General features: G+C 34.8%; 1 protein-coding gene across 2 annotated transcripts in view; it reads right to left on the minus strand.

Moving 5' to 3' along the window:
• Positions 1–20,020, minus strand: part of LOC117609815 (globin-1) — a 108,654-nt gene that overhangs the window by 76,081 nt on the left and 12,553 nt on the right. Inside the window, exons 1-2 of one of the 2 annotated variants that reach the window (XM_034336529.2) lie at positions 13,618–14,769; positions 10,399–11,283 (exon numbers count right to left, since the gene is read on the minus strand). In XM_034336529.2, coding sequence (XP_034192420.1) covers positions 10,399–10,559 — 161 coding nt within the window. In that variant the 5' untranslated portion in view covers positions 10,560–11,283; positions 13,618–14,769. Of the gene's footprint in view, positions 1–10,398; positions 11,284–13,617; positions 14,770–20,020 lie in introns of those variants that run through there. The other variant, XM_034336528.2, reaches the window with a different exon arrangement.

Genomic DNA, 20,020 nt, shown 5'->3' on the forward strand with positions numbered 1-20,020 from the left:
ACTGTAGCAGAAACCAAGATAATGCGTCTTCATATCTAAGTACAGTGCACCGATGAGATGTTGCGGAGGCTAAAGAATGCGGGTACGATTGGTCAGAGGTTTCTAGTCACGCCTAATGCACACGCATTCTAGACCGTCGCGTGTTATTGGTCGAAACGCTCACACATACTAAGCCCGCCGCTTGCACACCGCAAAGTCAAGTGGTGTGGGTGCGTAACGACGTTGGGACTAGGCGGGACAGACCGAGGAGTCACTCCTTAGCCTCCGCAACATCTCATCGGTGCACTGTACATACCTACTTAGTTTCTATCAAATAAAAATCAAATACTCCATTTTTTGTATTTGCGCCATTTTGCGCTATACTGCGTTTTTTCGCACATTTATAAACGATAAAATGATTTCGGATATTCTGCAGGAACAATTGTGTCGCATTGAAGATCGACTTCGCCATTTGGAAAGTCACGCTAATGGATGTAAATCCGTTTATGTCGTATTTAAGTACTTTATGCAAAAGCGCTTGTCACCCAACAAAACTTTATATTGCAACTAGCAGAATTATACAGCGTTGCTCTGGTATATCAGATCTAGAATATTTATGAATATTTAAGAAAGAATCCATTCATTTTAATACTCAGTGACAGCAAAATGAAAAATGGGATTTATGCAGAAATGTTACTATACTAAAAGATATTATTGCTATAACAAGTAAACAAAAGATATGTATTTAAAAACGGTTTTTATAGTTTTTCAATAATAGAGTAACAAATAGCCTATGTTCTAATCCGATATTTAAAGTATACTTATATTAATTTTTAAATACATTGGTTTAGTGATTGGAAAATAATTGAGGAACAAACATACAACGGTTTGTTTTTATATATATATTTTTTTTTCACAGGAGCATAGGACAATACACATCAAAATAAAATGTTATCGACTTGTACTGCAAATAAAACGATGTAATGTGATCTCTACCAAAAACAGTTAATCTTTTCTTTTACATTTTTTTTTCTATCTTTTTGTAATTAAAATTATTGTAATAATTATTTTTTGTAATAAAATATAGTATTCAGTATAATTTTAGTCGATAATTATGCTTAATCGATAAGTCGGTAAAAGCGATAGTCGGTAACCATGATATATCGATAATTGATCGACACTAGACTGCGTGTGCGCTCGCGTGGATGATCACGAAGTAGGGATGATCGTAAAGTAGGGATGATCGCGCTAGAATAGGGAGTAGGGATACTTGCGAGATTAGGAGTCCAAAGTTCAGGAATTTCCCACAGGAGAACTCAATATAGAAAAAAAGCGCTTTGTCAGTAGAAATTTTGGTATAAATAGAGGCGTTCCACACGGGGCTCAGTCAGTTCGATTCCGACTTCGGTCGAGTACAACTACCACTCTTGCGATAGAGAAAAGCTAAGGTTGCTCAGCGCTGACTTACTTAGGTAAAGATAAAGCTGCAGAGTAACCCAGGCAAATTTAATTCTTTCCTTTCAGTAACGAGTGCAGGCTTTCGATGGACCTACAGACACTCTACTCATGGTTCGCGACGTGTTAACTACATGTCAGAAAAGAGTTCGCTATCAAGTGTAAAGAGCTAGCGAGGGGCGGAGCTCCTTGAATGCGGCCTGTCTAGACATAGCTCTGGCATTGCTAGAAACCGATTTGCGGCCCATAGAGAGGTTTGATTGTGTCCAAAGGAACAGTACAAGTTACTGACTCTGATTATTTCCGATACTTGGTTAATAATTGGTTTATTAATCAGAGTGTTAGCTGTATCCTTAGAAATAAGCCGCGTTACTATTAATCATTAATTTTCATTATATTTCCATCTAGGGCGGATTCATTGTAGACTAATAATATATTTTCTTTTGTATTTTTCATCTAGCCCAAACTCATTGTAATACTAATCATACATTTCTCTTTTATATTTCTCCTTAGGGCGGAACCATTGTAAAAGAGTATTTAATTAACATTTTGTTAATTAGTTAAAATCAAATCTTTTCAATCTTGAATAAACTACGAGTCGCTTTCTGAGGGAACCGCTCTCCCTCTACGTCGGTGCAGTGACGTACTCACTTTAGGTCGTTACACGTAGATCAAAAATTTTTGGTGACAGCGGTGGGATTGTTCGAGTGGTGAAGAGAATTTATTCTCTGCGGACGATAACGTTCTTTATCTAAAGATAGAAATATATTAGTAAGCGAAAAAGAAAAAAAAATATAATAAATAGGATAAGAATAGATATATATAGATAATAGCACATACATATAAATATAATAATTTAGTATATAAGCCTAACATCAAGATGGAGAACGAAGCCAACGCATCAGCCAGCGCATCAGCTAGCGTACCAACCGAGGGAAGTCGACCAGCCTACCCACAGATCAGCATTCGAGATGCAGCGGATATAGTGCCTTCATTCGATGGCCAGAATTGTCTTAGGGCGAAGAGTATGATATCCCCGAATGCTGAGTTTGGACTGTTATTTTCAACAATTCAGCTATATGGAGAAATGTCGAAGATAGTCCAAATGCCGAACGAAGCTGTCGTGGATTATAGTAGTCGTGTCTCTGGGCTTCTATTACAAATCAAGAATTGCAACAAAATGGAGTTTCCAGACCATGTCGAATGGTACAATCAATCCGCAGAAGCCAGAACCATTAAAGCATTTCTGACAGGGTTGAAGTCGGAGATTTATGTTCGAATGCGGAAGCAAGAATTTTGCAGTTTAAACGACGCAATAAACGCAGCTATTCAAGCTGAAGCCGAATGCAAGGAAAACATGGCAAAAATCATGATGGCTCAAGGCTACATTCCAGCGGAACAATGTAGCAATTGTTTGGGTTACGGACACAGTATTAATACGTGTAGTAGCCAAAGGTATCAGTGGCAGCAGATGTCTCGTATCCAGTGGCAGCCTAAATACTGCCAACACTGTCAGCGACCGGGACATAATCTGGAAAATTGTTGGAGTAAGAATCAACAAAAGAAACCAAGGGTTCAACTGAACCGGGGACGACCGGACTAAGAATATCTTGAGGACAAGAGACTAGCTCAGGGGGGAAGCTGTAAGGTCCCGCTGAAGATAAACATCTTTTTTCATTTTTATCATTGTAATTAATTTTCGTTTTTTTGTAATTAAAATCATTGTAGTAATTATTTGTTGTAATGAAATATAGTATTCAGTATAATGTTAGTCGATAATTATGTTTAGTCGATAGGTCAGTAAAAGCGATAGTAAAAGCGGAGCGAAGAGCAGAAGCTCCTTGAATGCGACCTATCAGTACACAGCTCTAGCATTGCTAGAAACCGATCAGTGGCCTGTAGATAAAACTCCTTTAATAGTGTCTGTCGGCCCCGTACAAGTCATTGATCATAATTATTTCAAATTAAGTAAATAGTTGATTGATAAAACAGAGTGATAGCCGTACCTTTAGATTAAGTCGCGTATTACAATATTCAACTACCAATAATATAATATTTTCTTTGTATTTTCATCTAGCACAGACTCGTTGTAATACTAATCATTTTATTTTCGTTTATATTTCTACTCTACGGCGGAATCATTGTAAAGGAGTAGTTGATTAATATTCTGCTAATTAATTAAATTCAGTACTTTTCAATTATTAATAAACTAATTATAAAGAGCATTAACGTTTGGATTTCACTCCTTAACCGCACACCACACGGACCTATATCCCTCCGTAAGTGTACGAGTCGCTTCCTGAGGGAACCGCTCTCCCTTTACGTTGGTGCAGTGTCGTTGCAACCTCTAAGCAACAATGTTTTCATTTACATTATTTAAAACATAGCTATATGGATATTATTGGATATGGGTGTTTAAATAAAACAGTTTGTTTTATATTTTAAAACTGACTTTATTATACGGCTCGGAAAAATACGTCTTACTCAGCAGAACTCTCAAAAGCGAATGAATCGTCGACACCCTCAAGCAAAAATGGGGTTTGTTTTCTTGACCTGCAAATGTTTATGGGACTGCCTAGCGATGCAGTCCCTTTTCCTAGGTGACGACAACCAGACACACCTGGTTGCCTTACTATTGCCTTTGTCTTGGTTTTGAACGTAGAGGCATTTTTGCTTTTACTTAAAAGAAACAGTTTCTCTACAGTTACCTTCTGTTAGTTATAATTCAACAGATATTTTGTCAACAATCGAGTTCACCGATTCTTCGCAGTTCGTTAAAAACTTTCAACACGAATTTCTGAGACTAGTAATAACACATACACACACATGCGGGGGATGCAAAGGGAGGGGTTCTATGAAAGTAGTAGACTTTTCTTATTTGTCAAAAAATCACACATTATTACGACGTATGCAAACTTTATTGTCAAACTTTGATTTGTTGTACCTCCTAAACCAATATCGACGGCTACTTGATTCTTGCGGAGAGTTGCTCAGAGCATTCCCTAATGCAACATATCCGGGTTGTGTTTGGATCAGTGATGTGTGACCTTTTGTGCACATTTACCACGTTTTTTTCTTTTTCTCAGAAACCGTTAAAGATATCGAAAAACTTCGTAAGCAAAAGTTAATATACAGTGTGTCTCGCGTAACTGGAAACACTCTATTATTTCCTAAACTATTACAGATACAAGAAATTGCTTTGGTGGTCATTGCATGGTAACATTTTGACGTAGACAAATCTTTTTTTGCATTATTATTTTCAAAAATATAATGGCAAAGTTTGGTTTTTTAAATGGAACTATATATTTTTCTTTCGATCATTTGATAGCGATTTTGAAGTCGAATTAATTAAGCTTGCATGTATACACTTGATTTTCATTAGTTTTCGAGATATTGCGCTAACAAATTTGAAGATTTTTCACAGGAAAAGTTCACTTCAGTGGATTTTTTTGGAGTTCCTCGATGTTGAAACAAGAAATTGTTTTTAACCATTTTGGTATATAAGTTCTGCAATTGTTCAAATAATCTCTTGATTCTGCATCAAAAGATACTATATATTAAGACGAACAACTTTTGCTAATGAAGTTTTTCAATATCTCTAACGGCTTCGAAGAAAAAGAAAAAACGTAAAATGGCCGAAATTTTCATCTTTTTAGACTGAAAATGGTTAGCAAACGAAAATTGCATTTTAATCAAATTATTGTGTATTTCGAGCCTTGCGGAATTAGAAATCCGCTCTGCCGTTCTCAAGCTTTTGCTTATACGGTCGATCAGAAATAAATAAAATTAATCCACTGCCCAGCGGCCAACACCACCAATGGCGTCAGACAAAGATAAACCGTCTTCTCATGGTTTCGCCAATCATTGAATGGGATACAGAAGACCTAACACAACTGTTCGTCGGCGTAAGGGGTAACATCACTCTGAGCGCTAAAAAATTAAGGTCTATTTTAATGAATTATTGTAAGCAAACGGTACAAGATACCGATATTTGTTTTTTTTTACGTTATAATACATATTTCGGTGTATATAAAAAAAATTTTCCTTGGCTACTTAAAAACAAAATGGCGACTCCATAGTGCTGGAATAGAACCAATATTTTTTCAAAGGATCTTCACGGCTGGACAATTTTCTGCGATCCATCAGTATCTGGACAAAAAATTCTAAAAGTTTATGAAAGTAGATAAGATTCGCCAGCAAAGTACATAGAATTTTTCAGAAATATCAATTTCTCGTAAAAGGGCGTGATATTGAAGGAAAAAATTTATTTTTTCGTAAAAGAATTAGCCGAAAAATGCGTATAAAATGGAAACTTGAAAACCAATCAAAAAAGTCCTACGTACTTTGCTGGCAAACCTTATCTACTTTTATAAACTTTTAGAATTTTTTGCTCAGATACTGAAGGATCGCAGAAAATTGTCCAATCGTGAAGATCTTTTGAAAAAATATTAATTTTATTCGAGCACTACGTAAACTTGTGTTATAACGTAAAAAAAAAACAAATACCGATATCTTGTACCGTTTGCTCACAATAATTCATTAAAATAGACCTTAATATTTTAGCGCTCAGAGTGATGTTACCCCGTAAGCAGTTTTATTCTTGGGTCGAAAAAACTAACCTGAGTGGGTTAACAACTACACCCACCAGGCGCTTTACGCCCGTTGCATTTTAATCATGAGGACATCCCCTACGGAATTACAATGTTTCATAAATTTTTTAATTTCCTGGTTTGGTATCATTCCTAGTTAGATCCCACTCCCGCCAATTTCTTTTAACATTAGAACTACCGACGTTTGAAGCACGTTTATTTTTAAGTTGAAAATAAGGTAGAAAATTAAATTGATAAAGAATGAAACATGGTTAAATATATACATCCATTCTTTATCTTGGCAATAGCCAACATACATTTTAACAAAAATATATCGATCAAATTTATAACTTAAAATAAGAAAATTTGAACCAGTCATTTTGACTGGTTTGCTAGTTCTAGTGTTAATCTCCCAACATAAAAACGAGAATATAAAACGAGTTTTATGTGAGCCTAATTAGTAGATGTGACCCCCTCGACCAATAATACGTGACGTTTGAAAAATTACGTTTGAGCTGAGATGGAGCACAATCAATCAGATTGTGGGACACTTACATGGGACAAGATAGTACGCGGGAGGGGTACTTCAATCGATTTCCAGTACATGTGACCATTTGAACAAATGACGAAATTCCATGAGTCATATTTTCCGTAATTGTATTAGAAAGGGGTGGATTCAACGCAATTTTCCCAATCCTACCCGCATACCATCTAATAATAAGTGCCATCTCATCGCAAGCGGACAGTATTTACGTCTTCGTCTCAAGCGAGAGTTGTTTGGGCAGCAACTTCAGCGTTACACGCTAGTCCACTACCGATCGCCGACGATAAATCGCAGTAAGTAGTAGAGACAACAATGCACGTAACAAGTCGGACAGCACTAGGGCGCTCGTGCGGGAAACTTGTTTAAGCGTCCCTGCTCTAAACTCTAAAGAATAAAAACTTTCAGCATTGTTTCAAGGAATAAGAGAACCGTCTTCATTGACAAATTAATTTTCAAAGAAACAACTGATTCGAAGAAGATCACCTCGATTTTTAGAAATATAGCATAGAAAAATTTTTAAACATAGTCTCACTGCTTTTGGTCAGACTATATACATATATTTTTTATAAGATTGTATTAAAATTGATATGGATCTATAAGATTCAGGTTTTAGTATTAATCAGTAATTACAAAATTAGGATACTTTAAAACTTGAAGCAAAATATATAAAACCCTGTAGTATGAATAAAATAAAATAATCCATTCTAACCTAGGTACTTTTACAATCGCAAAGGAAATCATTAAGTTCAGCTCTCGCTGTAGCAACTTCCTGATGTTGAACTAATTGGCCTTCGAGGATCATATCTGCAGATTGAAAAGATAGAGTATCTGGAAACGAGAAGTTTAATCCAACCAAATAAGATTTTATATGGGAAAGTACTTAGGTAAGTTAAAGTTATACAATACGAGCAGCAATCAAACACAAATTAAAATTCTACCAAAACTCTGGCAATTAATTATAAAATACAACGATTATTAGAGGGGATTTTTGAGAAAAGATTGAAGTGATATACACAAAAAGATAAATAAAAAATTACATGAATAACAGAAACAGGCGTAAAAAAAATATAAAATATTTTACACAATACCGGAGAACAGTAGCGTAACCAGGAAGGTAATTAAAAGGGCTAATGGAGACCCCTATTAATAAAATAGAAACCTTTTGATTAATATTCTTAAAAGTTTCAAAAAATTTTATTAGGAATAAACAAAAATGAAGAAAAATAAATTTAATATTACCAGGATTCTAATAAATTATGAAAAAATATTTTGTGACCTTCCTATCAGACAATGGTTACACCACTGAGGGAAAGGGAACATTGTATTTAATTGTTGCACATTTTATAGAAAGTAATTTATGTGATCATATACAGACGGAAGAAAAGTTTAAAACTTTGTGATTGTAATCTTCATAATTAACATATTTTAATTCATGATTCTAGAAGATAACTGTTCAATCAGATTAAAAGCACGATTCACCTTACTGTTAATTTTCGTTTGTTGAGTAGATATAATCAATTTCCACGGATATCAGAAAGCTGAAGGAATTAACAACAACGATTCCATTGATATTCCCTCGTAGTCGTTTGCGTAGTGGCGTAGATCGTTGAGGGGAGCTTAATTTCTTCACGAATACTACCTTTATCGGTGTTTAACGATATTGTGTACCGACACGGATATCGTAATTGGGTAAAAGGGTAGATAAGAACGACTCTTGAATTACTGATTTTCTTTGATATCGTGTGTACGGTAGGAGATCTCATTTTTTGTCGAGTACCCTTTTCAAGAAGTCTACGTAATCCGAAGACTGTTTCATTAAGATAATATCTACAGTTGCTCACGAAAACATTTGAATGCTTCCTAAATTATTAAGAAATGAAGTTATTTCACACGCTGTATCCACAGTTTTAAAGTAAGAAATTATTGAACTAAAACGAAAAATAAAATACCTAACTGCGTCAATCTTGTGTATGAATATATAATTAAAAGCCTAAGAGGACAAAAACAAGCAACCTCATACGATATTCTTTTGTACCTTTTATTGTAATACATACGATATTAGGAATAACTTCTTCACTGAAAACATTTTTTCAGCACGAAACTATTTTTGTTTGAATTTTTCTATCACATACACTAACTAATTTTATTATTCTATTCATTACTTTACTATTCTGACATTCCAACGTTTGACTCAAAGCAGTCGGGATCCATTTCAAAATTTTCCTAAAGCAAGAATCTTTATTTAACAATTTTAAGAATGCCGGGAAATTGTAGGAAAATTAAGTATTCCCAAATTAGCGATGGCCCGAAAATTTAACATTGAAAGAAATGAAAAATTATTTCAAAGGGATGCCTTCATTTTCATAACTGACACTGTACATCACGCGATGTTTAATCCAACGTCATTTAATTCTACCAAATGGGATTTAGTTTTATCTTCTACAGTTTTAGAGCTACAGCTCTAAATTTATTCTTGTATTAACCCTCGAACGGCGGACCATGGAGAGAGCCCCAATTTTAATTCAATCATGCATTTCATACTATTTTAATTTTCTAAATCTAACATTGTTCCATTAAAAATTATTCTTCCCATACATGTATGCAACTTTTTAGAAATTATACATTTAACTTTAGGTTAATATCTTTCTGTATGTTTCGTAAGTTTGGGTTTCGATCGATTCAGACTCCGCTGTTTACGGATTAAAAAATATTACATTATATTAAAGTATACAGGGTGTCCCAGAAATGGGGTAGGACCCGAGGAGGGATGATTGCTGAGGTAATTCTTTTCTTTTGCCAAAATGTTGGTTAAGGCTTCGTTTTCGAGTTATTAACGAAAAACACTGGCCAATCAGAGCGCGCCTTTAACGCGGGCCGAACCGCAAGAGTGTGGGGCGTGCTCTGCGTTCAAGCCATGGCCGTGATCAAGTGCATCAGCACTACGTCGCGTCGGTATAATAGCATTCGTTGGGCAAAAGTTGTATCGAATAATGAATTAAAAAAAGAAAGGAATAATAGTATCGAATTATTGATTGCTTATGACCAACGAATCCTATTACACCGACGTGGTGCCGATGCACTTGATCACGACCACGGCTTGAACGCAGAGCATGCCCAACACTCTTGCGGTTCGGCCCGCGCTAAAGACGCACTCTGATTGGCCAGTGTTTTTCGTTAATAACTCGAAAACGAAGCCTTAACCAACATTTTGGCAAAAGAAAAGGTTGTTTAGAATTACCTCAGCAATCATCCCTCCTCGGGTCCTACCCCAGTTTTAGGAATCATGTGGTACAAAGCAACAATTTTAACAATGAATAAGACTGCTTCCGGGATGGAGCCGCGTTGTTTGACGGTTTGTTGCCGACGTTTCGCAAACATTACAGTATGCTTCATCAGGGCGAGATACAACCTGATACTGGTTGCTCCCGTACAGGGTGTCTCTATTTAACCTGAACTGGAGTCGCTGTAGCGTGACGTTCCAGTTGAGTGGCCATTCAATTAAAAACAGCCACCCGATTGGTTATATCCACTCAACTGGAACGTCACGCTACAGCGACACCAGTTCAGGTTAAATAGAGACACCCTGTACGGGAGCAACCAGTATCAGGTTGTATCTCGCCCTGATGAAGCATATTGTAATGTTTGCGAAACGTCGGCAACAAACCGTCAAACAACGCGGCTCCATCCCGGAAGCTAAGTCTTATTCAGAATCGAACCACGGAAGCCTCAAGAACCTTAATTTTAACAATGATAAAATTATACGACCAGCTGAAAAATCCTGCATGGTATTTGACTTAATTCTGTATATATAAAGAAATGAACGATACAGACCTTATAAGCATGTAGACTCCAGTTGGCTCGAGTGCCCTAGATACAGCTTTCCAGCTAGCCATAACCGTAAATTTTTGTCTCGCCGTGAGTGGAAGTCGTGGATCTGTGACAGTTTGATTCGGCGACTTGGCGGTCGCAAGTTTGCTAAGTTCGCAACCCATGTTAAGGCAATCTGTTCGTCTCCGCCCGCGGACACAAGGGAACACTAACACACACGCCGTTCGTTCGAACAATTACCACGTTTTATGGATCGTCTCACGAAAACTGGAGCTTGCCAATTGGGCCTCGTTAATCTCGACGTCGACGAGAAATCAACAGCCTCACAGCAATCAATTGATTCGAAAAATCAGCGCGCAATTTCAATTAAGCATCGACGGGATTGCTGTTTCTAGGTAAAGTCGTGAAATCACTCGCGTCAAAGGGTTCACTATACGGTCCTGAAAGATTGGACGCAACGGAAACCAAAATCGTCCAATTTTAACTTTAATCACTCACTGTCCGCTCTGGTTGCCGGTTGTCGCTTTACTTTGAAGAAGCTTAAGGATTCGACAAAATGTTCGCTCGTTGGCATCCCATTTGACACTGTCGTCGAAGTTTTCACAGTTAGGTGAAAAATTTCAATCCGTTCATCTTTTGACTTATGCTTTCAATGATGCATCACTTACACTTCGGCTAGAAGCCGAATAGTGGATGCCACGTTGAAGTTTGCGAGATGCATCTTACTTTTCCTTTATTTCCAGTCTGCTTTATCTGCTCTATAGCTTGGATCCAATTAAAGCAACGGTGAATTTCAATTGATTTCCTGAATTTAAAGACTGCTTTGTCTATATCCTTTCGAAACTGTATTATCTTTGAGACGGAACGAAGCTTTGTGGAAATTTTCTTCTGAAACGATCGTAAAAGAACATTGCTTAAAATAATTTCAGTGATAATGAACTACCGATAAAAAAGAGGAACGTAGGTATATTTATTTAAAACCAATTGGAATTTATCGAAGGATTTCAGATTGTGGAAGAAAAAGAAAGAAAGACTCTTATAGTATGTTTGGTAATTTGATTTTGATTAATTTACTTAAATTAATTTTTTATGTACTTATCATCCAATATATTCAATTTGAATGCGTGTAATTTGTTGAAATTGTGAGAATTTCTTTAACACTACACACTTAAACTGATAAGACTATATTTATATAATGAAATACATAATTAAGAAAGAATACACACTGCACGTGGGCATTCCGTGGACTAACTGAAAACAAGATCGATCACAACGCCAAAAAAATAAAAAGAAGGACGTGCACTGTTGCGACCGATTTACGCATATAGTTCATTCTCTCGCAGAAAAAAACAAAATCACCACATTTTTTTAATTTGCAATGTTTCAATCTTATTAACCAACTTCGAAAAAGGAGGAGGTTACTCAATTCGATCAGTAAATATATATTTTTTTTCTATGTGTGTTCACCGATTACTCCGAGATGGATGGACCAATCGGAACGAAACCTTTTGTATCTTGTAAATTGTAGAGTATGTCTCCCAACTGGTTCCGTTAAAATAACATTTTGCATTTTTTCATTCCGAACGATTTTTATTGCAAAAAACATACTGTTTCATATACGTTCTGCGTATGTTCCCTGATTACTCCGAGACGAATGGACCAATCGGAACGAAACTTTTTGCATCTTGTAGAGTATAACTCCCGATTGGTCCCGTAAAAAAAATATTTTGAATTTTTTCATTCCTAGCGACTTTTTTTTAATGTATGTTCACCGATTATTCTGAGACGGATGGACCAATCGGAACGAAACCTTTTGAATTTTGTGGAGTATTTCTCTCACTTGGTCTCGTAAAAAAAACATGTTCCATTTTTTCATTCCTAAAGACTTTTATCGCAAAAAACGTAATACTTCATTTATATCTTTCGGCGTTTATACTGCAAAGAATGTATCGATCACGATGAAAGCTTTCACATCTAATCGGGGATATTTTCGCGATGATCCCAATTGCAAAAATTTGTGAAATTTGTTATTGTTAATAACTATTGTTATAGCAAAAAGTCTATTCTTTGGTGTTACTCTGCAAGGCATATAGCGATCGCGATGAAACCTTTCACATCTAATAGATATTTCCGCGATGATCCCACTTGCAAAAATGTATGGAACTTGTTATCGTTAATAACTATCGTTATTGCAATTAATCAAGAAGAACGGTAAACCATTTTACGGCATCTTACAAATACTGCTCGTTCCACTAGAAAGTGTGAAATAAAATAATTTTTAACAAAAAATACAACCGATTTCAAAATGCGCTAAAAAGTGTAAAATAACTTATACTTCATTTCTACAACAAAATGCACTGATGATAGTTAATTGTAAAATAGTAATTTCATAGTGATTGTGTAATAAAGTAAAATCAGATTTTTAATTATAAAATGTAAACTTTCTTCAAAAGAGGTAATTGTTTAAAATAAATTACATTCAAATTCAAAGGATTGGATAATAAGTATACACAAAATCACAAATCGATTTTGTAATGTTTTGTTACTTCCTTATTTGTCACTTTAGCATTATTTCATACAATATTTTCAACAGAAATTAATAAGCAGCGAAGTTCATGCAGATATATATTTTCATGCCATGTAAATAGAAAAATGAAATCTCGACGGCAATACATGTGCAATGTACAAGTGAATAATATGAGATATTTAAAACATGCAAAATAATTTAAAATATTTGTACAATAATAAAATAAAACTTCAATAAACAATGGAAGAGAATTCATAAACATTTATTGAATTTTCTTTTTTTCTTTCCTACTTTATTTGTATTTTATAAAGAATAGCTTTTTTACTTGCTCATTTAACAAACATAAATATTATAAAAAGGACTATTTTTACTTTGTTGTATTTCAAACGATAATGTTTAAAACACATACTAATTTAACTATTACCGGTTTTTTTTCTGAATTACGTACACAAAATAACTGTACACAATGTAAAACTGTTGAATAAACTGCGTATTTATAAGATAGAATATCTGCACTATTTTTAATACATTTTGTATCTGCCATACAAATCACGTACGATTTAAAGCAATAAATAAGTAAATTAATTAAAGTGTTGTCTTTAATATATTTTATATTCGTCTTGTATTAAAAACACTGAACTATGAAACATGTTTCCACTCTTCTTCAACGTGTTCTAACAATAATACATACTTACTTAAACAAATGTGCTTCTTTTCATCGCTACGAAGGATACACTTTGCGGTAAAAAATGATACGTGATGTTTCTCGTGACAACGAAAACAAACGAGTTGCTTTACGTAAGACAAATGAAATGTGTTACTTTTAGTAACGTAAGCAGTGACGTAAGTAGATAGGAACGAGGACGGTTCTAGCCCCCCTAAAAAATTTGGATGCCCCATTCCCAAAAATGTGGACCTTCTCTATTCTAACATTTTAAGCTTACAAAATTTCAAAATTTCAAGGTTTTAGATTTCCTAGATTTCAGAATTGCAAAATTCTAGATTCTCAAAATCGACATCCCAAAAAATTCAGATTTCAATGTTTTATAGAATTATTTCATTTTTTTTAACTACAGGATCTGAGAAAAGAGGTTCATGGATTCGTATTCAGCTTATAACGATTTATAGGCAGGGTAAAAAAATGGGAAAAGCTTCAATTTATTGAACACTGTTATCAACTAAACCTCACGCCCCGTCAACGAAACTTCGATAATTTTTAGCTTTATGCCACAAATCACAATAAAGGAATAGCATACAGTGCAAATTTTGTAACATGTGTGGAAAAGTGTAAAAATATATAACGTTTCGCCGCTAATTTTTAAATCAATTAAATGCCTGCAATTTATTTATCAAAATGTGCCATGCAATTTTGATGCTTGTATAAAAAAGAAACTCGTCGATACTTTATTAACGTCCATACAAAAAGCATTCGAGCAGAAGATAGTACACCTGCACTTGATCAAATTTCAAACTTGATTTTCTCGAAATTGAAGCCTCAACAAAAAAAGTCTTTCGTTTTTTTTAAATTTATTTTTGCATACGAAGTGCTCAGGGGAATAACGACATAAGCCATTCTAAATCGAAATTGAGATTTTAGAATCATATGTTAGAGGTTAAGAAAAATGATTAAATTGCAGTATAGTAAATGTGAAAAATAAGTCCAGTACAGAAAAATGAAGGACCAAAGAATCCTGAGTTGAGGGAAGACCGATCAATCTCACAATTTTTTAATGGAAGAATCATCAAAGTTCAATTAGGTGAATATGTATGTAGCATAGGAGCAGGAGTCTCTCTTCCACCATCAATATACAAAAAGAATAAAAAGAAAAGAATTAAAAAAAGGGAAATGAGCATAAAAAAATTCTGTTTTTAACCGACTTCGAAAAGGAGGAGATTACTCAATTCGATCAGTATGTTTTTTTTTGTGTTTTGAAAAAAATTTTTCATTTTTTCATTGTTATTGCAAAATACAGGAAGTTTTTAATGTCAAGATTGAACGATTTCAATGACCTTTTAATATGTTGTCGGGGACATGATTCTAAACAACTTTTTTATTATGTATAATTAACGGAAAGCTTTAGTTTCCGAAATATTCGTGAAAAACTATTGTTATTGCTATATTGAATTCTACGTATGCTTACGTGTCTCTACCGGTGTATGAGTCAGCATGCAGTTGTCAGTTCTCTACTGTTTTTATACCGCAGTTCACCAGAGTCCATAACTGCGGAAACCAGTTTTCGTTCTTTCGTGCGCATCTCCGCCCTGATTGGCGATACGTCCAAACGAAGTAGAAAGCGATTAGCGGAGAGCTCGCTGCGTTCCCCCACCATCTTCCAACCTGCGCGTTGCAGTTATGGACTCTGGTGAACTGCGGTATATATATGTAAGGCATGTACCGATTGCGATGAAACCTTTCACATCTAATAGGAGATATTTCCGCGATATCTCACTTGCAAAAATTTATGGAACTTGTTATCGTTAAAAACTGTCGTTATTGCAGTTAACCAATAACAACAGTAAACCACCTTACGGCATTCTACAAATACTGCTCGTTCCACTAAAAAGTGTGAAATAAAATAATTTTTAACAAAAAATACCACCGACTTCGAAATGCACTAAAAAGTATGAAATAATTTCATTTCATTTATACAAATACCCAACAGCTATTAATAAAACCTATTTACTCGTTAAATATTATACTAAATATATTTCAACCTTTTCGGAGGCGGCGCGAAATTAAAAATACCCGAATATACGATGCTGCCAATAACGATTTGATAGGTTGCCGACGCCTGAACTAGGATCTTCCTACTAGAAGAAAAGTTTTTAATTTTGCGCCACCTCTGAAAAGGCTGAAATGTATTTTGTATACTATTTAACGAGTAAATGGGTTTTATTAATAGCTGTTGGATATTTGTACAAATGAAATAGAAATTATTTCATTAGGAAATGGAAATTATTTCATACTTTTTAGTACGTTTCAGTCGGTTGTATTTTTTGTTAAAAATTATTTTATTTAGGATAAGTTAATCAGAGCCCATACTCTTTTTTATTAAAATAACATTCAGATTAAAATTCAAACTACAAAAACAAATGTTATTTTCATAAAATTTATGAAAGCATTCATCAATCCATTATAAAAAGAAAGGATATCAATTTTTAAATCGTGTACAGTTGAAAGGAGTTCACAAAGTTTGTTTTCTAAATACTGGAAATTTTACATTTGGTGACACACATCGTTTATCCCTTGGACATTTCACCGTTTGCATTCTGAATGCGACTTCCGTCATTTTGACATGTAAATATTGCCTCTCAATTTTTGGTCTTATTATTGTAGATTTTCTGAAAAATTAGACCAGCAAAATAACAACGCACATCGCATATTTTTGTTTCCAAGTTGAGTAGGAGCTAGTAACAGTGAAGAATCGTTCGAAATGTAGTATATTCAGATATTTTAAGAAAATTATAAAACGGGGGAAGTATGAAAAGTTAGCAGATGCGGAAATAAAAACATTTTAGCATTTACAAAGAAAATTATTATCTTTCCAAAGGAATTACAGCAGCTAACTTGAAAATTCGAGGAAGATGGTTTTTAAATCCGTATGTCGAAAATTATTGATTGCGGTTATTTTGCTTGAATGAAAAATTGCAGCGATGGCAGACATAATGAAATAAGCAAAGAAGAACGCCTAATCTACCTGCTTTACATTCCATTTCTCTTTCCCTGTCAGCATTCTCCTGTATGAGATTGCCATGAGCGATAAGACTATTGGGTTGCATTTTACTTTGGATGACACAAAAAAAATATATACTGATCGAATTGAGTAACCTCCTCCTTTTTCGAAATCGATTAATTATGAATATCTTTTATATATTCTGATATTCGATAAAGAAAATTAAACGTAACACATTTTAAGTTTCAGAATCCATACGTCCAGAAGTTAGCTATGGGTATCTAGATATGTAAAACTCAACGTTTTTGGGGGCATTTTTGAGGTTAGTTTGACGCCATATTGACTCTTATGTATAATCTAACCTAACCTAATTTAACCTAACACATGCGAAGCATGTGTAAATAACAGTATTTGGGTTATTCCACCAAAATGAACACCAGCTAAGTGAGTACTGTCTACCGATTACAAGAAGTCTCGTGGGACGGCACAGGGGCAAGAGGGAGTACTACGCACACATCGACTGACCCCCTAGTTTTATATAAGCCTAATTAGTAGGTGTGACCGCTTCGACCAATCATACGTCACGACTCCAAGTACGTGTGAACTGAGGTGTGACGCGATCAATCAGATTACGTTATTCTCATTGGACTTCTTGTGCCCAGTGGACGGTACGTGCATTTATTCACAAGCCGCGATTTCATCTATTGAACGAATCATGAAGTCGACTACTGCAACGCGTACAAGTTCTTAGATACCACTGACGTAACAGCATTCTCATTTGAAACCAGGCATTCGAACAGAACACAGTGAATATTCATTTCGTTATAAAAGCAAGAGTTATTGTTATATGATAGTGCATGCAAATAAAATTAGTAGTTAAAATCACGTAGCAAAAATTTGGATCGCAAAATCTGATAGTGAACTGACAGACGAAGGAAAAAAAATATGTATTGTAATCTATTATATAATTAAGGCAGTACCCATGAAAGAAAAAGAAAGTGCTATCAATGTTTAAGAAAGTGAAAAATAAAAGCGTGAAATATAATATTAGTTTATTTGCATTAAAATAATATTATCACGAATGTAAAACTGATGTATACAGAAAACATTTAGTAAATATACTGACTGCTATCTAATATGTTATTCATATTTCACATTAGAAGAATCAAATTTAGACATGATTCACTATAAATACATACATACAAAGAAAAATGAATTCAACGTAAAAAAATATGGTACTTATTTTATGAAACCTTAAATTTTATTAAACCTTCTTTAAGAAACAACTACTTTGATGTTAAAAGTATAAGAAAAACTAGGTACTCTCCCTAAGATCCTCTCCCTAAGGTTCGAGCCAAGGGAATTCTAGGGTTAATAGAAACTGGAAAGTTATTATCAATTTACTTAAAAACCTACAAAATTACGGAAAAGTGAAATGTCGTAGGCAACCTGCAGCACTAAAGTATGTGAAACATGTGCAATTCGAATTGAATGTGTCGACGATTGAAAAGTAAACTGCTGAATGGTGGAGCGAAAAAATAAAAAAATTAAGCACGAAGAAATTCTAACGGCGGAGAATCGTTATCTTTGGACATCAATATTACAGGCTTAATATTTTTTGAAAATTAGTTTATTTTCTCTGCTTCCATATTTCAATAAAAGTTTTCGTATTTTTCTGCTTTGTTTCTTCATTTTCTTGTTTCCTTTTCTCCCCATATAGTGGACTTTTGATAACTTTCTATATTTGGGGTTGTAGGGGACGGAATTTTTGGGAAATGGAAACTTAACAAATGCCCCCATTAAAGAGCTAACGGATAATACTACCAGGCAGTGGCGGTTCGCGTATAGGCACTGTGGGACTGCAGCACCCCCTATTTCCACTTGATATTATTGATAACATTTACTATAATGAGTCCTTTTTTCTTTAATTCTTTCTTTATACTTGTACAGTACAGGGTGTCCCATTTTAATCAATAAATGCGATTATCTTGAGAACTATTCGTTATTTGAAAAAATGTTTCATAAGAAAGTTATTTTGTTTCGAGGGGGACGTAATCCAGCGCCGCTATTTTGTTTGTAAGTGTAAACATGACGGACACATGAAGGTCATATTTATTTTTTTTATTGGAATTATATAATTTTTTATGCACTGTTCGATACATCTCGGTATTCTGAATAAAAATGTATTGACCTATTTATGTCAAAAAACTATTGTTTTTAGGATGTAATGATAGAATTGCAACACCTTATATCTTACAACATTTTATTTTTAAAAAACTGGAAACAGTCGAGCAGCAAACATTGAATACATGTCTACAAATGCTCGAATAGGATAAGTTTCCGAATGGCCCCGTTAGAATTGAGAACTCGGGTTTGGCATATAACCTAAATTGACTACCAGAAACCGATTAAAATTGTTTTTAGAGCTGGATGTCTTACCGTTTTTGAAATATCGTAGTAAGAAGTTTTGTAAAATTCCAGGACTACGTATGCACTATTCGATACTGACCATGCGCAATTCATTAGTGCGCATGTGCTATTCAATACTGAACATATGCTATTCGATACTGCGCATACACGGAACCTAACCTAACCTCATTGTTTTGTGAGCCTCGAGGGGTTCATAACCCGCTCTACCGTTTCCAAGTTTACACTTACATATACCAGCGCTATTAAAGGGCGCATTGCGCTATTAAATCTACTCCCCAGCAGCCACCACCCTTCAAGTGTCACCGGAAATGAAGAAACTATCAACTATCAGCTCCGCCCCTCCACCTGCACCCCCACCCGATAAAAAGTAGCATAACCTAACCTATTCACTATTCTTATAATGTAGGTACGGCTTCGGAACTTGTTCCGCTTTTTCGGACAAAACCGCCGAATTGGGAGAAACCCCACACGTTGGCACCGATGTATCAAAGTTTCTCGATCTGGAGTTATCTCGCGAAAAATACGAGACATATTCCACTGACCATTGGATTGTCGTTCATTTTGTAACCTATGTTAATAAATCTACAATCAATCTATAATCTATATAGATAAACCTGTATTAATTTTTAACCTACCTATATTAATAAACGTAAAAGCTATATTAATAAACCTACAATAGAGTTATAAAAAAAATTTAAGAAATTACGGAAAGATAATTGAAGCTTTGAAATTCACTTCAAAGTTTGAAGTGTAATGATCAGAAAATGCGCGAGAATAGTCTACACGGTTTTATTAGCCTCAATACGCATGCGCCTAACGTTCCCCGAATGCGCAGTAGTGAATCGCGCATGGTCAGTATCGAATAGCGCATACTTACGATTAGTCCCAGAATTTTACAAAACTTCTTACCACGATATCTCAAAAATGGTAAGACATCCAGCTCTGAAACCAATTTTAATCGGTTTCTGGTAGTCAATTTAGGTTATATGCCGAA

This window comes from Osmia lignaria, chromosome 5 (genome assembly GCF_051020975.1).
Source record: "Osmia lignaria lignaria isolate PbOS001 chromosome 5, iyOsmLign1, whole genome shotgun sequence".
Classification (NCBI taxonomy): domain Eukaryota; kingdom Metazoa; phylum Arthropoda; class Insecta; order Hymenoptera; family Megachilidae; genus Osmia; species Osmia lignaria.